Here is a 21,201-nt window from a genome sequence, read left to right as displayed (position 1 = left end):
GCTCCACCCGTCATGTTTTGGAGACTTTGATTCCTCCTGGACCAGACTGGAACTCAGCTCCTCTTCAGGGGAAACCTCCTCTTTACACACAGGGGTGTGTAAGATGTCTAGGAAAAAGATACAATGAGACTCTATAAAAGGTTTGAACTTCACATGATTTCATGCACTGTTCCCTCTGTTAAATGAATAGCTTCATCCACATCAATGCCCAGGTGCAGGACAAACAAAAGTTCAACAAAAGATTGCATGAGGTTATTTTTTTTGTCTTGTCAAAGACTGGGCAGTGACGCCAGATGCCTTTTCCTCAGTATGTCACTTCATTAGTGCTGAGCAATATGGATGAGCTATATTATAATATTTTAAGGCGCTCGGTGGCATAGTGGTTAAGAGTCTGCCCACCACCGCGGAGGTTGTGGGTTTGAATCCACCGCGGTGCATCCAGCTTTGTCGAGCGTCTTTACGAACACAATTGGCTCGTGGTCCGGGGAGGGAAGGCAGGCTCTGTCAGGGAGGGTGATAATTGTCATTAAGGACTGGGGTGGCAACTGCAGGGAGTCAGCAGGGAGTGTTGGGCGGGAGGAGTAGGACGGAGGCGGGGGCTCCTCACTGGCAGGTGAGTCAGTAGGATACAACACACAATGTGTGTGTTGGGGAGGAATCAATTGGCATAACGGCTAAATTGTGGAGAAAAGGGGGTAAAAAACAACCAAAAAATTATGTATCATATTAAACTCTATAAACAGTATTTTTTAATTGCATACTTGAAAGAGCCAATCAGTTCGATAACAGATTTATGATCCTAAAATAGATAACACAAGTAGTTATAATATTGTTGCTGTTGGAAACCTCTTACGTCCAAAGCTGTCACTTTTCAGAATTCTAATTTAAAAAGTAGCAGATCAAAAGCTTGGCTATTTTGGCTACTTTTGTGAGACACTGTAGTATGACGAATTAGGGCATTAATTCAAAAAAACTTAAAAGGTTAACATATCGAGATCACCCAACAGCAAAAATATGTAAAAAAGAAAGAAAAGGAGACACAACCGCCATAATAAAAGAGTGAGAATCATGTACATCTCAGGATTCACATGGGAATGGTTTGGCTAGGGTGACCATATATTCAGCCCCTCAAACCCGACCCTGGTGAATTCTGGCGAAAAACGGGACAAATTTGTAGTGAATGTTGAAAACCGGGACATTAGTGTTTTAGAGACATTTGTCGGGACGCAGCTTGAAAACAGGACAAACCCGGCCGAACCAGGACGTCTGGTCACCCTGACGTCTCTGTCAAGCTCTGTCTCTCTGTTTTCATCATCATCATCATCACTTTTTACTGCTACTAATGTCAACGTTGACCCACCAGCCTCTTCTGGTCTTTGGAGTAGCTCCTTCTGTTCCTCTTTAATCTGTAGAGGTTGTGGTTCCTCCTGGGCCAGACTGGAGCTCCACTCCTCTTCAGGTGAAACCTCCTCTATACACACAGGAACGTGCGGGAAGTCTAGGAAAAAGATACAATGAGACTCTATAAAAGGTTTGAACTTCATGATGTCAAGTGCAGGGCAAACAGGACAGGACAAACAAAAGTTCAACAAAAGAAAATAAAGTCTGCACACAGACTTTTAAAAAAGTTGTTTTAATTGCTTTATTTTCCTTTGTTTCCTGTTTTATGTCTTTGGTATTTGGAAGAACTTCAGCTGTAAATAAATTATCCATTTCCAAACCATGAGTCAATCCTCATGTATCAAAGACACTTGTTACTGTGTTTTCACATTACTTCCGCATTGGCTTCATTCAGAACAACAAAACATGGGTGCCTGTATACAACACTATCGGTGAAACACTGTCCAGTGTCTAATTTATATCTTGTACCTGCACTGTAGCAGCTTGATGCACAACACCAACACACAAGTATACAATCAGATATTAGACCTTGCATAGCTGTAGCTGGAAGAGTTATCAACAGATTACTCTTACCCCACATCTTCAAAACTTTAGATTTGACAGTGTGCTGACTGCGCTCTGTGCTGTAAATAGTGAGGCCGTTGTTTGTTCACATTGCTATCATAAAAGATCAATGCGAGGCGAGCTGAAAGAGAGGCGAATGAGAGGCGGTCCCTATTATGTAATGACTTGTAAATGTTAGATCAGTGAGTCTTCTGCAGCAGGTTAGTTAATACTGAAATAGAATTAACTGTAAAGCTTCAGTGAACCCATTAATACTTTTACAACCGAACCATTGTCTGATTCTTTGTACATTTAGATCGATACGGAATTTAACGTTGCGATGGGAGTGTTGTACAAAAACGAATTTCACCCACTTTTTTACCTTGTAAACCTGTGATGTGACAATAATTCTGATTCTGATTCTGATTCTGCAGGGGTCCGTACATTTGATGTAGTGACATTGTTAATGCTTAAATTGATAACTGATTCATATCGGTTCATCTTTACACCCTCAGTTTCACCAATAAAATAAATAAAGAGAGAGTGCTTGAAACTTACTAAGATCCAGGTGGTCTTCAGGTTCCTGTTTAATAGAAACAGTCCTGGCTGGAGAACTGATCTTCACCTGCAGACTGGACTCCACACACTGATCTGGAATGAAGGAATACAATACGCACTTTAATGATAAAGACATGGTGTAACATGAATAAGAACTTAATAAGAACTTAAATAATAACGTCTTTGATGTGACATGAATAAGGACTAGACTATATAGACTATAAAATATTTATCATATTAAAATGTATAAACAGCCTAACACTCCTGTATAAAACGGAACCAGACTAAATGTATTCATATTATTAACCAGAATGTTTTTTGTTTGTTTTAACAATTATGAATATAATCTCAAAATGAAAGAAGATGCATTTTATATCAATTACACACCCCAAGAAATCTTGAATTCATGGACATCAAATTATTGACTCAACAAAAACATGAATTCAAGGCTTCATGGGGTGTGTAATTGATAGAAAATAAGATTTATTTTGGGTGAACTACTCCATTAAGAAACAGGGAAGTGTCCGCAGTGAATGATACCTCCTTTCTATGGGAAATTTGCATTTACCACCCCTTGTGGTCTCCTGATAGCTGGTTAATTAATAAGTGTAGGCTACGTTTAAAAAAAGAACGATCAATTAAGTTGACATTCAAAGATTTTGAAAAAAAAACAATACTGCAATATAGAAATACTCTGTTCCAAGTTAAAGTCTAGAATTCAAAATTTACTTGAGTAAAAGTACAAAAGTATTGGCATCAAAATATACTTAAAGTTCAAAAAGTAAAAGTACTACACAGTGGTGGAATGAACTTCCCACTGATGTCAGGACAGCAGAGTCACTGCCCATCTTTCGCCGCAGGCTGAAAACCCACCTCTTCAGGAAACACTATCCTTCCTCTTTGCCTGGCCTACTTGTTGTTAACTAGTTGTACGAACTCTTGTTTTATTTTTGTATTGTTTTATTGGATCTTGTTTAGTCGATACACTTATTTGTTTTAGCTCGTGCTCATTTGATTTTGCCAGTTTTTGTCTCATCTATTTAAGAAACGTAGGTAGCTGATATATTGCACTTTTACCTTAGCGCTAGGTATACTCTTGGTTGCTTGTTTTTGCAGGAAATGTACTTAAAACTTCTGGTGATTAGTAGTTTTCGTTCCCTACCTATGTTGAATACACTTATTGTAAGTCGCTTTGGATAAAAGCGTCTGCTAAATGACCGTAATGTAATGTAATACTAAAATATTTGAAAATAGCAGATCTACAAGCTCACAACGATCGGCTATTTTCAAATAGCCTAGGTATAAAATAGGGCAAAAGCGGTTAATGTGTGTTTTATAATCTAATAATTTATATCTGTAAAGTAACTAGTAACTAAAGTTTTCAATAATTGTAGTGGAGTAAAAGTCATTTTTTTGCCTCTGAGATGTAGTGGAGTAGAAGTAAAAGTATTGGAAATTGGAAATACTCAAGTAAAGTATAAATACCTAAAAATGTTACTTAAAGTACAGTACTTAAGTAAATGTACTTAGTTACTTTCCACCACTGCCGTTAGAAAATAAACAAATTAAAATGGTCGCTTATCAGGCAATACCAGAAACTTTTGCTGTGGAGGAGAGCATGTGAAAATGGTCTCTCCCATTGCTATTCCAGTAAGTTATGCCATGCCATGTTATGTAACATACTGCCACGCCCACTAGTGAAAACGCAGCTTCACTGCTTCAGTCATCAAAACGGAGCCTACTGGCTGGTCTATTGATCTACAAGCAATGATTCTTAAAACAGATCTACAACCTAACAACACCTCACCATGCAAACGCTAGTGTGTAGTTTTGATGTTGTGTGTGTGCTGTCTAACAGACATACCTGCAGTGTGTAGTTTTGATGTTGTGTGTGTTGTGTAACAGACATACCTGCAGTGTGTATATCGATTTGACCACATGGATTAAGCTTCTCCATCGTGCAGACAGATTTACATCAATTGGATTCCTTAACTGTGTGTGTGTGTGTGTGTGTGTGTGTGTGTGAGTGTGTGTGTGTGTGTGTGTGTGTGTGTGTGAGTGTGTGTGTGTGTGTGTGTGTGTGTGTGTGTGTGTGTGTGTGTGTGTGTGTGTGTGTGTGTGTGTGTGTGTGTGTGTGTGTGTGTGTGTGTGTGTGTGTGTGTGTGTGTGTGTGTGTGTGTGTGTGTGTGTGTGTGTGGGGGGGGGGGGGGGGGGGGATTGAAATGATCACTGCAGTGTGGGACGAGTTTATCAAAACAGAGCCTACTGGCCATATCTACAACCTAACAACACCTCACCATGCAAACGCTGCGTCATACCTGTAGAGTGTAGTTTGGTGTTGTGTGTGTAACAGACATACCCGCAGTGTGTAGATCGATGTCCATATCAAAGTCAATGTCCAGCAGTTTCTTTTGTTTCTCCAGTAGAGTTTCTAGTGTCTCTATCTCTCTCTGGAAGAGGTTGCACATGAACTCTGCAGCCGCACTGAGGCGCTCCAACACGAGCTCTCTGACAAGCTTCACACAACAAACATCTGCACCCCGCAGCTGTTTGTCCAAAACACACAATATCTCCTCTCCCACCGACGTCATGTGTTCATTTATCTTCAGCCGTACAGACTCCATTTGACAAGTTTTTCACCGCGACCACAGTGTTATAACTATAGTTATAATATATAGTGCTGCGTTGTAACCTTCATTTTAGCCAACTAGGGGGCTGCACATTGGTTGGGAGAGCCTCTGCAACCCAAACACCGCCCACGTCTGTTTCCATTGGCTGCATTCTGGCGGCTCATTTCATCAGTCAATGTCTTGGGGGTTACTGTGGATCAAGTTAAACAGCAGACTTTAGTAATGAGTAACCTTTTTTTTTTCCCTTATATTTTTATCCCACGATTTTGCAACCCATTTATTCACCCAGTGCCAATTGCGAGGGGAGAGAGGGGAAGAGAGAGACTCACCCTGCTTGACAAATAATTTAAAATGAACAGTAGGCTATAATACGTAGTTACTTTCCACCACTGGGTATGTGTGGACAAAAACTAAGTACATTTTCTCAAGTACTGTACTTAAGTTTACTTTTGAAGTATTTTTACTTTACTGGAGTATTGCCAATTTTCAATACTTTTACTCCACTACATCTCAGACGCAAATATTGTACTCTACTACAATTATTTGACAAAGTTGCTAGTTACTTTGTAGATTGGGATTATTATTACAAAACACACATTGCCCACTTCACATTTCGGCCATTTGAAAATAGCAGATCTGCTATTTTCAAAAGACTCTTATACATTTTATACCCTTGAAAACTTGCAAAATGGGTAATTCTGCATAATGAGTATACTTTCTACTTTTGGTACTTTTACATTTTGATACCAATACTTTTGTACTTTTGCTCAAGGAAATTTTGAATTCCAGACTTTTACTTGTAACAGAGTATTTCTACTTTGCAGTAGGCTATTGACACTTTTACTCAAGTAAAAAAAAAAAGTACTTTTTCACCACTACACCTATCTGTCTCGTTTGCTTCTTGTCTGTGTTTTTCTACAGTCTGTCGAAATCCATGGCGTACAGAGGGCAATTCTTTCAACATAAAATGCTGCATTCCAGTTGAGGAGAGTAAAGGCCAAGGGCCATTCACACTGAGTACTCTAGATCTAACTATCAGTGGTGGAAAGTAACTAAGTACTCTAAGTACTCACAGCCTGATCGCCAGATAATTAGTATACATTGCACGGATTTGTGCACGTCATTCCGTGCATAGTCATTCGTGCATAGTCGACTATAGTGCATAGTCGTGCATAGTCGCACGGCAACCCGCTCGCTTTAGCTCGGTGGTCCTTCACATGGCGACAATTCACTTGAGACTGCGCGCCTCCGAAATGGTTTAGTCACAATGGGGGAGATGCGAGGCGGCTATTTCCAGTAGTCTATGCACGGATTTTGAGAAACGTTGAAAAACGTTCAATGAGAACGTTTCCTCTGGCGATCGGGTTGGTACTCAAGTACTGTACTTAAGTACAATGTTGCGGTATTTTGTCAGAATCTAGTGGTCTAAAAATATACTGTTATATTTGTATACAACTAGATTCTGCCAAGTCCCGGAAAAGACGTGCTGTGATTGGCTAGTAATCGGGAAGCTTGCCTTCTCCAAAATGGCGCCCGAGATACGGACGCCTCAGAGGAGTCAGAGCCGGAGGAGGCGTCTACCTTTATCTACGGGAAAGAACCCCAGCTCCTAATGTAGCTCCACACCTGGTTCTCTTCAGGGCTTCACACAGTAGCCAGGGACACAGAGGGAAAGAAGGAAGAGGGACAGATTGAGAGGACAGGTGGTGGTGTGCAGGGTTGCCAGATCTGCTTATTATAATTTCCCCACAAGATTGTATTTGAAAATAGCCGATCTACAAGCTCACAACGCGACATATTGTGAGCTTGTAGATCTGCTATTTTCAAATAGCTGATGTACTGTATGTTAAAGTGCTCATGTGGCCCATAGCCGCTTCTTTTGGGCTGGTTTTCCTAGACCTGGTTGCTTGTTTCTCTCACATAATCTGGCAACTGGTGGTGTGTGCTCAGGCGAGCCAGGCTCAGTTTCACTCTCATTCACAGTAACATCCACAGTGGCAATTTTAACTCGAGTGTACCAATGTAACCAAATGGGTTACATTTTGGACTGAGAAATTAGTCCAAAATGTTACTTCCAATTTCAATTGTCTATCCAGTAGTCCTGTATGAGTTCTCTCTGCTGATTGGATGACATTTGTAGGCCTATAATGTATTTTCTGTTTACCAAAGAGCTGGAGAGAAGGGGAGACCCATGTTACTGAACTAGCACTTTATGGCATTTATTACTATGGGAATATGGAGCTAATTTATATAACACTTATTTGAACAAAAGAAAATGCATACTATACATTTAAAGGTAGGGTAAGTGATTTACTTTGGTTAAAATAAGTGTTAAATAGCTCTATATTCTGATAATACTCATTGCTATAGAGTGTTTGCTCAGTAAAAGGATGTCTCTCCAGCTCTTTATTAAACAGAAAATGTATTTTCAGTGCTCTCTCCTGATTGTCGTAAATGTTGTCACCTACCTGAAAATGTACTATATTCTGTTTACTAAAGAGCTGGAGAGACCCCTGTGACCGAACAAACGCTCAGTAGCAATGATTACTATCAGAATATAGTACTTGAACCTTTTTAACAAAAAAACTAAAATTACCAAAAAATGACACTTACCCTAAGTTGAGGAAACATGCTTTAGTTTAGTTTAGTTTAGTTTATTTCGATCCACATCAACATAATCACAAAATATAACACACTGTAATTCACTACTTCATTCTGTTAGATCGAAAAGGCATAGGCAGAAGCTCATAGCTTATTTATGCCTATCCTTCATACATATTGTTTTAAGTTATTCAAAGTTACAAAGTTCATATTGTATGACCACTCAAAAATGATCCGCATTTACATTCAAAACTACTTAATTAGTTTGTATTAATCAAACAAAAAATATGTTTCAATATTTACATTCATGACTTCATACTTACCCACACCATCACAAACATGTGAAAGCGTGTGTAAGATATACACCCGAATGCGCGCATATACCCATATACGCACATTATATACAGACGTCATGCTGTGGTTGAATAGGAACATTTGGAGGAGCAGGCCAAACCACTTGGACAGATGGAAACCATTTTAGGAGGAAGATTTTTGTCTTAAGATGACCTGCATCTGCTTCACATCTTCCTGTCCATCATCCAAGCAGGATGAGATAACAAAAGTGTGTGTGTGTGTGTGTGTGTGTGTGTGTGTGTGTGTGTGTGTGTGTGTGTGTGTGTGTGTGTGTGTGTGTGTGTGTGTGTGTGTGTGTGTGTGTGTGTGTGTGTGTGTGTGTGTGTGTGTGTGTGTGTGTGTTTATTGCCATACATTTATATAATGTAACCACTGGGGGTCACTGTTGAACACATTCAGCATGCAGTAGCTTACACTGGACTGGAGGTCCAGTATGACAATGCCGCAATATTTGCCCTTGTCGACCTCTTGTTTGATGTAGTTGTTCAAAATAGGTTTTCTAATCCCATCTGAGTAACTGAGCTATTATATCAGTCTGTGCTGGAAGTTGTGGTGCAGCAGGTGAAAGCCGGTATCAACAATCGAGTGGTAACGAAGAAATACAATGACAACCAGGCACAGATGGGATTAAAACATGTCCGTCAGGACTTCAGTACTCTATGTTGGTGCTAATCGGTCCAGCAGTTTGCGAGATTAGCTCTGGACAGGACACTCATATAAATCAACGACCCGGCCCGTCCCGCAAAAACAATAAGTAGCCTACCGCCCGCTTTTCGTCAACGTTGAGTCCGTATATTCAATCACTTTAGAGAGAGAGAGGCAGAGTTAGAGGGAAAGAGAGGTAGAGTTAGAGAGAGAGAGGCAGAGTTGGAGAGAGAGAGAGGGAGACGGGAGCGAACAAAACCAGATATATTCAGAATTCATAATCCTGTCCTTTATCATTGTGTAGGCTACATGAGAGAACATTAAGCGATAATGTAGATAGATAGTGAGTGGCCTACTACTACAACATAAAGGACATTCAAATAAATAAAGTTGACATGCAGCGGGGATATCATTAGAGGCAGCTGTGCATTATTGATCAAATAAGCAACACATTGAACACAAGCTCATGATTCCAGGAGGAGAGAGACGGGAGAGTAGGAGAGCGGGACTGAGAGAGACAAAACAGGAGAGAGAGAAGGTGCCAGAACGCCAAGCGATAATTGCGTCTGAAATCTTGACCCGTCCGCCCGCCCTGCGATTCAACCCAAGGGACCTGCGGGCAACGGGTCGGCCCATAGAGTTAAAAATAATAGAGAGGGCACCAGATATCCCCTCCCATCCACTTGCATTGAGTTGCTCACCCAGCGCATGGGCCGAAATCAAGCCCCCAGAGCCGCGGTAGAACAGTGAAGCGCCGTCGCCTGGTGGTCAATCTGAGAATGCAAGACTTCCACATTTAAAATGCTACTGCGCATGCTTCTACCGTTTGAAACCCTACTGCGCCTGCTCGTAACTCTATGGGCACGCCTATTCGACCCAATATTGGTATTTCCGGCAGACAGGTTCTATTAGACCCAATGGACCCAATTTTAAACTTCGGCCAGACTTCCGGGTGCTTCAAACGCCACTGAGCAACTTTCATAGAAATAAATAGCTGGGGGCGGGGCAATCCGCCCTCTAGATATATTATAACTCTATGGCCGAAATCACCTCTTCTTTTAAAAGGGATTTCACCCTTTTTGCGTGGCAACCCATGTGTCAAAGGGCCATATAAGACCTCCCCTCACACGCCCCACTGATATGCAGCCATGGCCATTCATGTTCATTTGCGTAGTTCCATGGGTTTTTGATATGCAAATTACCATGGCAGTATTTGATCGTTTTTTGTTGTTGGAAGGTGTGAGTGGTCCCCCCCCCCCCCCCCCCCCTCTCTCTCTCTCTCGCCATGCCACACACACCCCAAAAAAAACTCTCTTTGGTAAATGGTGCATTTATATAGCGCTTTTATCCAAAGTGCTTTACATAGATTGTGCATTACATTTACCGGTGGCGGAGGAAACCATGCTGGTACCAGGTACCAACCTGCTGATCGGGAGAAATTAGGGGTTCAGTGCCTTGCGCAAGGACATGTCAACATTACTGTAACTCTGGGGGAGCCCGGGATCGTACTCGGAACCTCGCGGTTGCCATCCGGCCACTCTACCCCTGAGCCACTTCTCTTTCTGAGAGAATGGGAATGTTACTCTTTTACTGTTGCTTTATGTATATTATGTCTGGATAAACTCCAGTCCTACATACATGTACACGTACGCTCCATGTATCTAAGTGATACATTGTAATTGAATGCAATTATAAAGAGATAGTCACTTTTAGTGGTTATTATTAAACATGGCTCTTTTATTGCTTCAGTCATCAAATCAATTGCTGTACTTTTAGCTTTTTAATGGATCCTATCTAAGTAAAGCCTATGTAAGTAAAGTACTTTTTTTCTGTGGGTGGTCTGCCCAGAGAAAAAAATCTCCTTTTATCTAATGGTCTGAGGTTGGCAGGTACAGTATGTGATTGTCAGATTGTTTGATTTCTCTGCTTTATAGTATCCTTGTCATCCTAGATTAGACTGAATGATTATATATCATTCGTCATCAATCATCATATATATTCGTTGCTGTCCGGCAGAAACCAGCTAACTCCAGTTTTCTGCTTTTGCATTTTTTTCCATAAATCAGTGCTATTTGAACACCGTTTACGTTGATTAAAAAATATTGAACCAATAAAAAGCATTAAAAAGCACTTCTGACAAAACCAGCTAACTCCATTGGATCCTCAAACTTTCTGCTAAACCAGCTAACTCCACCAAAGGGGGGTGGAGTTAGCTGGTTTTGCTGACTCCGGGCTCCACCCCCTTTTGACATTATGAGCTTGGAGGTCCATTTAGCTGTACTTATCAATGATGAACAAAACTTAACTCCATTTTTTGTTTTGTTTTTGTCATTTCCTGAAAAATTAACATTTTGAAGTTAGCTGGTTTCTGCCGGACAGCAGGGATATAGTTTGTGCGACTAACGTAAACTAAAGGCTTTACCTCTGTATGAGTCCTCATGTGTCTTTTTACTTGAGCCTTTTCAGCAAAGCCTCTACCACAAATTGTACAAGAATAGGGCTTTTAGCCTGTATGAGTCCTCATGTGTATTTTTAGATTACTTGTGCTAACAAAGCCTTTACCACATACTTTACAAGAAAAGGGCTTTTCGCCTGTATGAGCCCTCATGTGTGTTTTTAGAGTACTCTTTCGAGCACAGCCTTTACCACATACTGTACAAGAAAAGGGCTTTTCGCCTGTATGAGTCATCATGTGTGTTTTTAGAGTACTCTTTCGAGCACAGCCTTTACCACATACTTTACAAGAAAAGGGCTTTTCGCCTGTATGAGTCCTCATGTGTGTTTTTAGAGTACTCTTTTGAGCCCAGCCTTTACCACATACTGTACAAGAAAAGGGCTTTTCGCCTGTATGAGTCATCATGTGTATTTTTAGATCACTCTTTCGACCACAGCCTTTACCACATACTTTACAAGAAAAGGTGTTTTCGCCTGTATGAGTCCTCATGTGTGTTTTTAGATCACTCTTTCGAGCACAGCCTTTACCACATATTTTACAAGAAAAGGGCTTTTCGCCTGTATGAGTCCGCATGTGTGATTCTAGATTGCCCTTTTGAGCACAGTCTTTACCACATACTGTACAAGAAAAGGGCTTTTCGCCTGTATGAGTCATCATGTGTGTTTCTAGATGACTCTTTTCAGCACAGCCTTTACCACATACTGTACAAGAAAAGGGCTTTTCGCCTGTATGAGTCCTCATGTGTCTTTTTAGATGACTCTTTTTAGCATAGTCTTTACCACATACTTTACAAGAAAAGGGCTTTTCGCCTGTATGAGTCATCATGTGTGTTTTTAGAGTACTCTTTTGAGCACAGTCTTTACCACATACTTTACAAGAAAAGGGCTTTTCGCCTGTATGAGTCCCCATGTGTGTTTTTAGATGACTCTTTTTAGCATAGTCTTTACCACATACTTTACAAGAAAAGGGCTTTTCGCCTGTATGAGTCATCATGTGTGTTTTTAGAGTACTCTTTTGAGCACAGTCTTTACCACATACTTTACAAGAAAAGGGCTTTTCGCCTGTATGAGTCCTCATGTGTGTTTTTAGATGACTCTTTCGAGCACAGCCTTTACCACATACTGGACAAGCAAAGGGCTTTTCGCCTGTATGAGTCATCATGTGTGTTTTTAGAGTCCATTTCTTAGAAAAGCTGCTGCTACAAACTGTGCAAGAAAAATACTTTTCGCGAGTCCTCATGTGTTTGCGCTGTCCTCCCACATTTTGTGTCTTGTGTGATTTCAGTGTGTTAAAAGCTGACTGATCTCCCCTAGTCTCCCAGTCAGCACTGTCTTCAGTGTCTGATTCAGAACAGTGTGAAGAGAGGAGCTGGTCATCACTAGTTAGTTGTGATGTTCCACAGTCCCCTACCTCAGTGTGTGTGTTCATGTGTTCAGTTGAGGTGCTGGCTACAGGCTCTGTCTCTCTGTTTTCATCATCTTCACTTTTCACTGCTAGTAATGTCAACGTTGACCGACCCGCCTCTTCTGGTCTTTGGAGTAGCTCCTCCTGTTCCTCTTTAATCTGTTGAGGTTGTGGATCCTCCTGGACCAGACTGGGGCTCCACCCGTCATGTTTTGGAGACTTTGATTCCTCCTGGACCAGACTGGAACTCAGCTCCTCTTCAGGGGAAACCTCCTCTTTACACACAGGGGTGTGTAAGATGTCTAGGAAAAAGATACAATGAGACTCTATAAAAGGTTTGAACTTCACATGATTTCATGCACTGTTCCCTCTGTTAAATGAATAGCTTCATCCACATCAATGCCCAGGTGCAGGACAAACAAAAGTTCAACAAAAGATTGCATGAGGTTATTTTTTTTGTCTTGTCAAAGACTGGGCAGTGACGCCAGATGCCTTTTCCTCAGTTTGTCACTTCATTAGTGCTGAGCAATATGGATGAGCTACATTATAATATTTTAAGGCGCTCGGGTGGCACAGTGGTTAAGAGCCTGCCCACCACCGCGGAGGTTGTGAGTTCGAATCCACCGCGGTGCATCCGGCTTTGTCGAGCGTCTTTACGAACGCAATCGGGGCCTGTGTTCCGGGGAGGGAAGCCGGGCAGGGAGGGTGATAATTGTCATTAAGGACTGGGGTGGCAACTGCAGGGAGTCAGCAGGGAGTGTTGGGCTGGAGGAGTAGGACGGAGGCTCTACGTCCTCCCGGTGGGGGCTCCTCACTGGCAGGTGAGTCAGTAGGATACAACACACAAATGTGTGTGTGTGTGTGTGGGGAGGAATCAATTGGCATAATGACTAAATTGGGGAGAAAAGGGGGTAAAAAAAAAACACATTTTTGGGCGGTGCAACCGCCCCTATATGTGAGGTTTGGACCCCCACCCATTGCACCCCCCCAACCCTGCGCTGTGATTGGCCACCATTGTACCCCCCTAACCCTGCACCGTGATTGGCCACCATTGTACACTGGTTGACTCTATTCAGGACAGTGATTGGCTAGTGAAACACATGACACATGTGCAGTCCTATAAATAGGACTGTGCACTTAAAAAAAACACATTTATGTTTTGTTTAAGTGAATCACCCACTGTGATGACCACTGTGACCACACCGCCCACTTCACACTGGTGTGATTTTTTATTAAACTTTATAAACAGTATTTTTTAATTGCAAAAAGAGCCTTAAAAAATCACCTTTCAGGAGGCCAAAAGAGGAGGTAGTACCATTTTCCCATTAGACAGCCGACCCCCCCCCCCCCTGTTCTTGTACATATCTTCCCCCCCCCTTTTTTTATTTCTTTTGTTGTACATAGTATTATACGTATGTATATATGTATGTATATATATATATATATATATATATATATATGTATAGATATATATATAGATATATATATATTCTTGCTGTTTTATTTTCTTGTAATGATATTCGAACTGTGATGCCACTATATATGTCTATGAATTGAATACCAAGGCCCTCATTGGAAACAAGTCCGCAAGGACTTTTATTAACGGACCTGTTAGACAAAGTATGTTAAATGTAAATGTGATGTTTAACATTTTTTTTGCCTAATAAAATATTCAATCAATCAATCAATACTTGAAACAGCCAATCAGTTCGATAACAGATTTATAATCCTAAAATAGATAACACAAGTAGTTATAATATTGTTGCTGTTTGGAACCTCTTACGTCCAAAGCTGTCACTTCTCAGAATTCTAATACAAAAAGTAGCAAAAATAGCAGATCAAAAGCTTGTAGAATGGCTATTTTGGCAACTTTTGTGGGACATTGTAGTATGACGAATTAGGGCATTAATTAAAAAAAAAAAACGTAAAAGGTTAACATATCGAGATAGAAGGTTTCTGCCCGACAACAAAAATATGTAAAAAAAAAAAGAAAAGGAAACGCAACCGCCAAATCACTTTTCACTGCTATTAATGTCAACGTTGACCCACCAGCCTCTTCTGGTCTTTGGAGTAGCTCCTTCTCTTCCTCTTTAATCTGTGGAGATTGTGGTTCCTCCTGGGCCAGACTGGAGCTCCACTCCTCTTCAGGTGAAACCTCCTCTATACACACAGGAACGTGCAAGAAGTCTAGGAAAAAGATACAATGAGACTCTAGAAAAGGTTTGAACTTCATGATGTCAAGTAGTGCCCAAGTGCAGGACAAACAAAAGTTCAACAAAAGAAAATAAAGTCTGCACACAGACTTTAAAAAAAGAAAGCTCAGTTGTTTTAATTGCTTTATTTTCCTTTGTTTCCTGTTTTATGTCTTTGGTATTTGGAAGAACTTCAGCTGTAAATAAATTATCCGTTTCCAAACCATGAGTCAATCCTCATGTATCAAAGACACTTGTTATTGGCAGCAACTAGGAAGAAGAAGACCACAAGGTCGGAACGTTGTTCTTTTGTTTGCTGCAGTGAATAAAGTTGGAGCATTATAAGTGAGTTGCGGGCCCTCTTCTTTTCTTCATGATCCTGCTTGCACTTTGGCTCAGCATTAAAGACGGAGGATGTGCATTATTATTGTCTTTGACTTGACATACAAGCACAAACTGTAAAAAACAATATGGACAAAGGGAGCATGGCGTCACCCATTGGTTTCTACAGACCCGTTTTGAAGCCTGTAGTTCAGCAAATTCAAATCCACCATCTTGGATTTCCGGTTCCAGGAATCTAATGGTATTACTTGGGAAAGGGAGCAAGCGACCCTTCTTTAAAATACATTTTTAAATGAACAGGAGCATAATTTACAGAAATGGATATCATGTTGTTTGAAAGAAGACTTGAAACTAGCAATTGAAAACAAAGGTTTTCCAGTAATAAATCCAAGAATAGAGTTACAGTATATTCCTATTGACTTCAATGGAATGAATTATTTTATGCAACCGCTGGAGGGGAAATTGCGGGAATTAGCACCACCTGCCATTAAGAGAACTGCAGTGTTTTCACATTACTTCCACATTGGCTTCATTCAGAACAACAAAACATGGGTGCCTGTATAGCCTACAACACTGACAGTGAAACCAATGTGCGCTGACTGCGCTCTGTGCTGTAAATAGTGAGGCCGTTGTTTGTTCACATTGCTATCATAAAAGATCAATGCGTGGCGAGCTGAAAGAGAGGCGGTCCCTATTATGTAATGACTTGTAAATGTTAGATCAGTGAGTCTTCTGTAGCAGGTTAGTTAATACTGAAGTAGAATTAACTGCAAAGCTTCAGTGAACCCATTAATACTTTTACAACCGAACCATTGTCCGATTCTTTGTACATTTGGATCGATGCAGGGGTCCGTACATTTGATGTAGTCACATTGTTAATGCTTAAATCGATAACTGATTCATATCGGTTCATCTTTACACCCTCAGTTTCACCAATAAAATAAATAAAGAGAGAGTGCTTGAAACTTACTAAGATCCAGGTGGTCTTCAGGTTCCTGTTTAATAGAAACAGTCCTGGCTGGAGAACTGATCTTCACCTGCAGACTGGACTCCACACACTGATCTGGAATGAAGGAATACAATACGCACTTTAATGATAAGGACATGGTGTAACATGAATAAGAACTTAATAAGAACTTAAATAATAATGACTTTGATGTGACATGAATAAGGACTAGACTATATAGACTATACTCAAATCTAATCTCAAAATGAAAGAAGAACATCTAGCAAGCAGTATTTTTTATTGTATATTTTAAACAAGTAGATATAATATGAATATGATTAATATTGTCAGGTGGAAACCTTATGTCCAAAACTGCTACTTTTCAGAATTCAAATAAAAAAGTAGTAAAATTAGCAGATCAAAAGCTTGTAGTTCGTTTTCACATAGGCAAATTGCAGGAAGTACAGTGAAAAATGTTTTAATCTATCTCATTACGGCAAGAATCCTAGTCATTTTCCCGTTAAATACTGGTGGAATAACATGTTCCCTGTAGTGTAAATCTTCTGAGATAGTGTTCCAACGGTCATCGTGGTCGAGCGAGCATTGGTGTCAACAAGAGAGCGAGCCTGTAGCCTACAGTACATATCTGTTGTAGCCAAAACTGTTAGGTGACAATAATGCTTCAAAGCAATGTTGACATAACTCTGAGAATACATATTTTGCATGGGGATGGTCCAACTACGATGTAAGTCAAATTAGAGCTGCTTGCAAGTCGCAACACATTGCAGGCAGCGCACAGCTGTTTTTAATATGATTTGAAGTCAGGCATTAAAGGAGTAGTTCACCCAAAAAACTATGCATTTTATATCAATTACACACCCCAAGAAATCTTGAATTCATGGACATCAAATTATTGACTCAACAAAAACATGAATTCAAGACTTCATGGGGTGTGTAATTGATAGAAAATACGTTTTTTTTTGGGTGAACTACTCCATTAAGAAACAGGGAAGTGTCAGCAGTGAATGATACCTCCTTTCTATGGGAAATTTGCATTTACCACCCCTTGTGGTCTCCTGATAGCTGGTTAATTAATAAGTGTACGTTTAAACAAAGAACGATCAATTAAGTTGACATTCAAGATAGCCTATACTATGTCTTGAGATTTAGAGGCTACAAACAGATCTGCCAACTCCACCTGTTAACCCCTGTCTGTGGCCCTGTGATAATGAATGATTGGGAGAGAGAGAGAGAGAGAGAGAGAGAAAAGAGAAAACGGTTCGCTTATCCTCTGTTCTTTTGATGGGTTAAAGTTACAGTCTCGAGTGCTTACAGTCACCTCTCGCGTAAGTATATTAAAGTACTACCGTTAGACAGTGGTGGAAAAAGTACTCAAATCTTTTACTTAAGTAAAAGTACCAATACTGCAATATAGAAATACTCTGTTCCAAGTAAAAGTCTAGAATTCAAAATTTACTTGAGTAAAAGTACAAAAGTATTGGCATCAACATATACTTAAAGTTCCAAAAGTAAAACTACTAAAACGACGATGCGACGCGGCGTGACGCAGCGCTTATTTTCAAATAGCCTAGGTATAAAATAGAGTAGCTCCGACGGAACCTCTCCCTCCGCTGTATAGCTCTGAGATGAGGTTCCTCGTTTCCCGGTGGCGCCGTTTGAGCAGGACATTGTCGCACATTATACAACAGGTAGTTCCGACCAAGCAATCTCAGTCTCAGTCAAATAAACTCTTCTCTTTACAGGGAAACGGATAATAGCGAAATATTTTTATTATGAATAAAAATGTGCCCCACAATATGAATACATTTGGATGTGTTTTGTTGGTAACTCGAGGGTGTGCTTTACCTACATTATTGGCACTTCAGTGATGCTCGCGGAACTCGGCTTCGCCTCGTTCCTGACCGCATCACTGGCGTGCCAATAATGACGGTAAAGCACACCCTCTCGTGTAATATTGCTTAATTATCCACTTTACTTTATTTTTCTTACCCCGGCCCTTCCTGCACATCGTATCCAAAAAGTAAAGGTTTTCTGAAACGCTCACAGATGTTTTAAGTTCTAGCTGGCAATAAAATCTATCCAACGAGTTGAAAAAAGCATTTAACTCGCTCCTGTCCCGGTTACATGTTTTTAAGACATTGCGCAAGAGTTGCGCCCATAGATATAACATTACTGATTCCCCTACTGGTCAAATGTTGAATTGCATCTTCTAATGCAAAATATTATGAAACCAGCTGAGGACAGAGGCAAATTAAATACTTTTCTCAAGTCTTTGGATAGATTTTATTGCCAGCTAGAACTTAAAACATCTGTGAGCGTTTCAGAAAACCTTTACTTTTTGGATACGATGTGCAGAAAGGGGTAAGAAACATGTAAAGTGGAAAATGTGCGACAATGTCCTGCTCAAACGGCACCGGGGAATATATAGGACCTCATCTCGGAGCTACATAGCGGAGGGAGAGGTTCTAAATGGGGCTAAAAATAGGGCAAAAGTGGTTAATGTGTATTTGATAATCTGTAAAGTAGCTAGTAACTAAAGTTTTCAATAATTGTAGAAAGTACAATATTTGCCTCTGAGATGTAGTGGAGTAGAAGTAAAAGTATTGGAAATTGGAAATACTCAAGTAAAGTATAAATACCTAAAAATGTTACTTAAAGTACAGTACTTAAGTAAATGTACTTAGTTACTTTCCACCACTGCCGTTAGAAAATAAACAAATTAAAACGGTCGCTTATCAGGCAATACCAGAAAATTTTGCTGTGGAGGAGAGCATGTGAAAATGGTCTCTCCCATTGCCATTCCAGTAAGTTATGCCAAATATTTTGCAGGTAACATACTGCCACGCCCACTGTAGTGAAAACGCAGCTTCACTGCTTCAGTCATCAAAACGGAGCCTACTGGCTGGTCTATTGATCTACAAGCAATGATTCTTAAAACAGATCTACAACCTAACAACACCTCACCATGCAAACGCTAGTGTGTCGTTTTGATGTTGTGTGTGACTGTGTGCTGTGTAACAGACATACCTGCAGTGTGTAGTTTTGATGTTGTGTGTGTTGTGTAACAGACATACCTGCAGTGTGTATATCGATTTGACCACATGGATTAAGCTTCTCCATCGTGCAGACAGATTTACATCAATTGGATTCCTTAACTGTGTGTGTGTGTGTGTGTGTGTGTGTGTGTGTGTGTGTGTGTGTGTGTGTGTGTGTGTGTGTGTGTGTGTGTGTGTGTGTGTGTGTGTGTGTGTATATGTGTGTGTAGGGGGGATCGAAATGATCACTGCAGTGTAGGACGAGTTTATCAAAACAGAGCCTACTGGCCGGTATATTAATCTACAACCTAACAACACCTCACCATGCAAACGCTGCGTCATACCTGTAGAGTGTAGTTTGGTGTTGTGTGTGTAACAGACATACCCGCAGTGTGTAGATCGATGTCCATATCAAAGTCAATGTCCAGCAGTTTGTTTTGTTTCTCCAGCAGAGTTTCTAGTGTCTCTATCTCTCTCTGGAAGAGGTTGCACATGAACTCTGCAGCCGCACTGAGGCGCTCCAACACGAGCTCTCTGACAAGCTTCACACAACAAACATCTGCCCCCCGCAGCTGTTTGTCCAAAACACACAATATCTCCTCTCCCACCGACGTCATGTGGTCATTTATCTTCAGCCGTACAGACTCCATTTGACAAGTTTTTCACCGCGACCACAGTGTTATAACTATAGAGTTATAATATATAGTGCTGCGTTGTAACCTTCATTTTAGCCAACTATGGGGCTGCCGCTGCTCAATGGTTGGGAGAGCCTCTGCAACCCAAACACCGCCCACGTCTGTTTCCATTGGCTGCATTCTGGCGGCTCATTTCATCAGTCAATGTCTTGGGGGTTACTGTGGATCAAGTTAAACAGCAGACTTTAGTAATGGGTAACCTTTTTTTTCCCCTTATATTTTTATCCCACGATTTTGCAACCCATTTATTCACCCAGTGCCAATTGCCTAAGTAATCCTGGGCGCTACTCTCCCTCTGCCAGGCTGAGGAGAGCCCCGAACTGACCTCATGCTTCCTTCAATGCATGAGGAGTTAGCAGGCCACTTCTTATCATCCGACAGGGGAGAGTTTCCCTGGTAGGACGTAGGGAGTGGAAGGAACACACGTTCCAACCAGTTCCTTTCCCCTCCATCAGGCGCCCCGGCTGACCAGGGGGAGGCAGTATAGAGACCAGGATTACTGCTTGTTTTTTGTGAGGGTACCTACCCTATGGGACACGGGGAGAACATGCGACAGCGCTGAGGCGACAGCGCTACCGACTGTGCCAAACCTGTGCCCCCCATTAAAGTTAGTAGTCAGTAGCCTAACTATAATGGCGACTTCACTTATCCAATATTATAGACACATTTAGGATCTTGATGCAGAACTGTAGTATTGACTCGTACTCATATCATTAAAGAATTCTCCACTTCTTATTGTTATATTGACAACTTACAACATCGAAGGAATGTTATATTGACAACTTACAACATCCAAGGAATGGCGGAGATCGTCGTGTATTTTAGGGGGTTTATTGAAAAGTCCAACCAAAACAGTATATTCCTCCTGAGCTTCTCTCAAATAGGATCCTCTTGAAAATAATAAAACACGATTCCACTGGTTACGTTTTACTCTACGTTAAGTTACGTTACGGTTACGGTCAAAAACTTGTATCGTCCTGCTCTTGCAGTTACATCATCTAGACTAACTCTCACTTAGCTGTGTTAACTTCCGTCAGCAACGATAAGGTGGCAACAATAAGACTTCCGGTGGACGATCTCTTCAGAAAAAGAGTACCCTCTAGAGCAAAAAGGAGCCATTGAAAAACGGTTAATTTGCACATTAAAACTATAAATTAAGCATTTAAACGACATATTATGTTTCTATACAACACATATTATGTTTCTGTGTAACAAAAAGGGATTTAAAACATTAATAATTTAAATAAATGGATAAATGCTGTTCAAAGGCATAGCCTATACAAATTGGACACTGGACAGGAGACGGCTCCGCGAGGCAACACTTTGAACATACGCACGCGTTCAGGGAGACCTCCTCTACAACACCACACTCTCCGCTA

General features: G+C 40.8%; 1 protein-coding gene across 1 annotated transcript; it reads right to left on the bottom strand.

Moving 5' to 3' along the window:
* Window positions 1–597: 597 nt before the first annotated feature.
* LOC311043144 (uncharacterized protein) lies at window positions 598–20,741 on the bottom strand. The gene is made up of 8 exons (XM_084054328.1): window positions 20,610–20,741; window positions 19,513–19,981; window positions 16,096–16,188; window positions 14,641–14,778; window positions 12,705–12,893; window positions 2,503–2,595; window positions 1,361–1,498; window positions 598–674 (listed from the first exon to the last, which is right to left on the bottom strand). Exons 2-8 carry the CDS (start codon window positions 19,775–19,777, stop codon window positions 619–621), a joined length of 972 nt encoding a protein of 323 aa, XP_083910454.1. The 5' UTR covers window positions 19,778–19,981; window positions 20,610–20,741; the 3' UTR covers window positions 598–618.
* Between the last annotated feature and the right edge of the window lie 460 nt (window positions 20,742–21,201).

Source organism: Gymnoscopelus microlampas, assembly GCF_963454915.1.
Source record: "Gymnoscopelus microlampas genome assembly, chromosome: 4".
In the NCBI taxonomy this organism is placed as follows: domain Eukaryota; kingdom Metazoa; phylum Chordata; class Actinopteri; order Myctophiformes; family Myctophidae; genus Gymnoscopelus; species Gymnoscopelus microlampas.
The sequence above is the reverse complement of the archived record's forward strand: the minus strand, read 5'-3'. Positions and strand labels throughout refer to the sequence as shown.

Coding starts and splice junctions, on each gene's coding strand:
- LOC311043144 (XM_084054328.1), bottom strand. CDS start 19,777: ATGGAGTCTGTACGGCTGAAGATAAATGACCACATGACGTCGGTGGGA. Junction 2,596..12,704: donor CCAAAGACCAGAAGAGGCGG/GTCGGTCAACGT, acceptor CCTTCATTCCAG/ATCAGTGTGTGGAGTCCAGT. Junction 675..1,360: donor CCAAAGACCAGAAGAGGCTG/GTGGGTCAACGT, acceptor TCCACAATTTAG/CCGTTATGCCAATTGATTCC.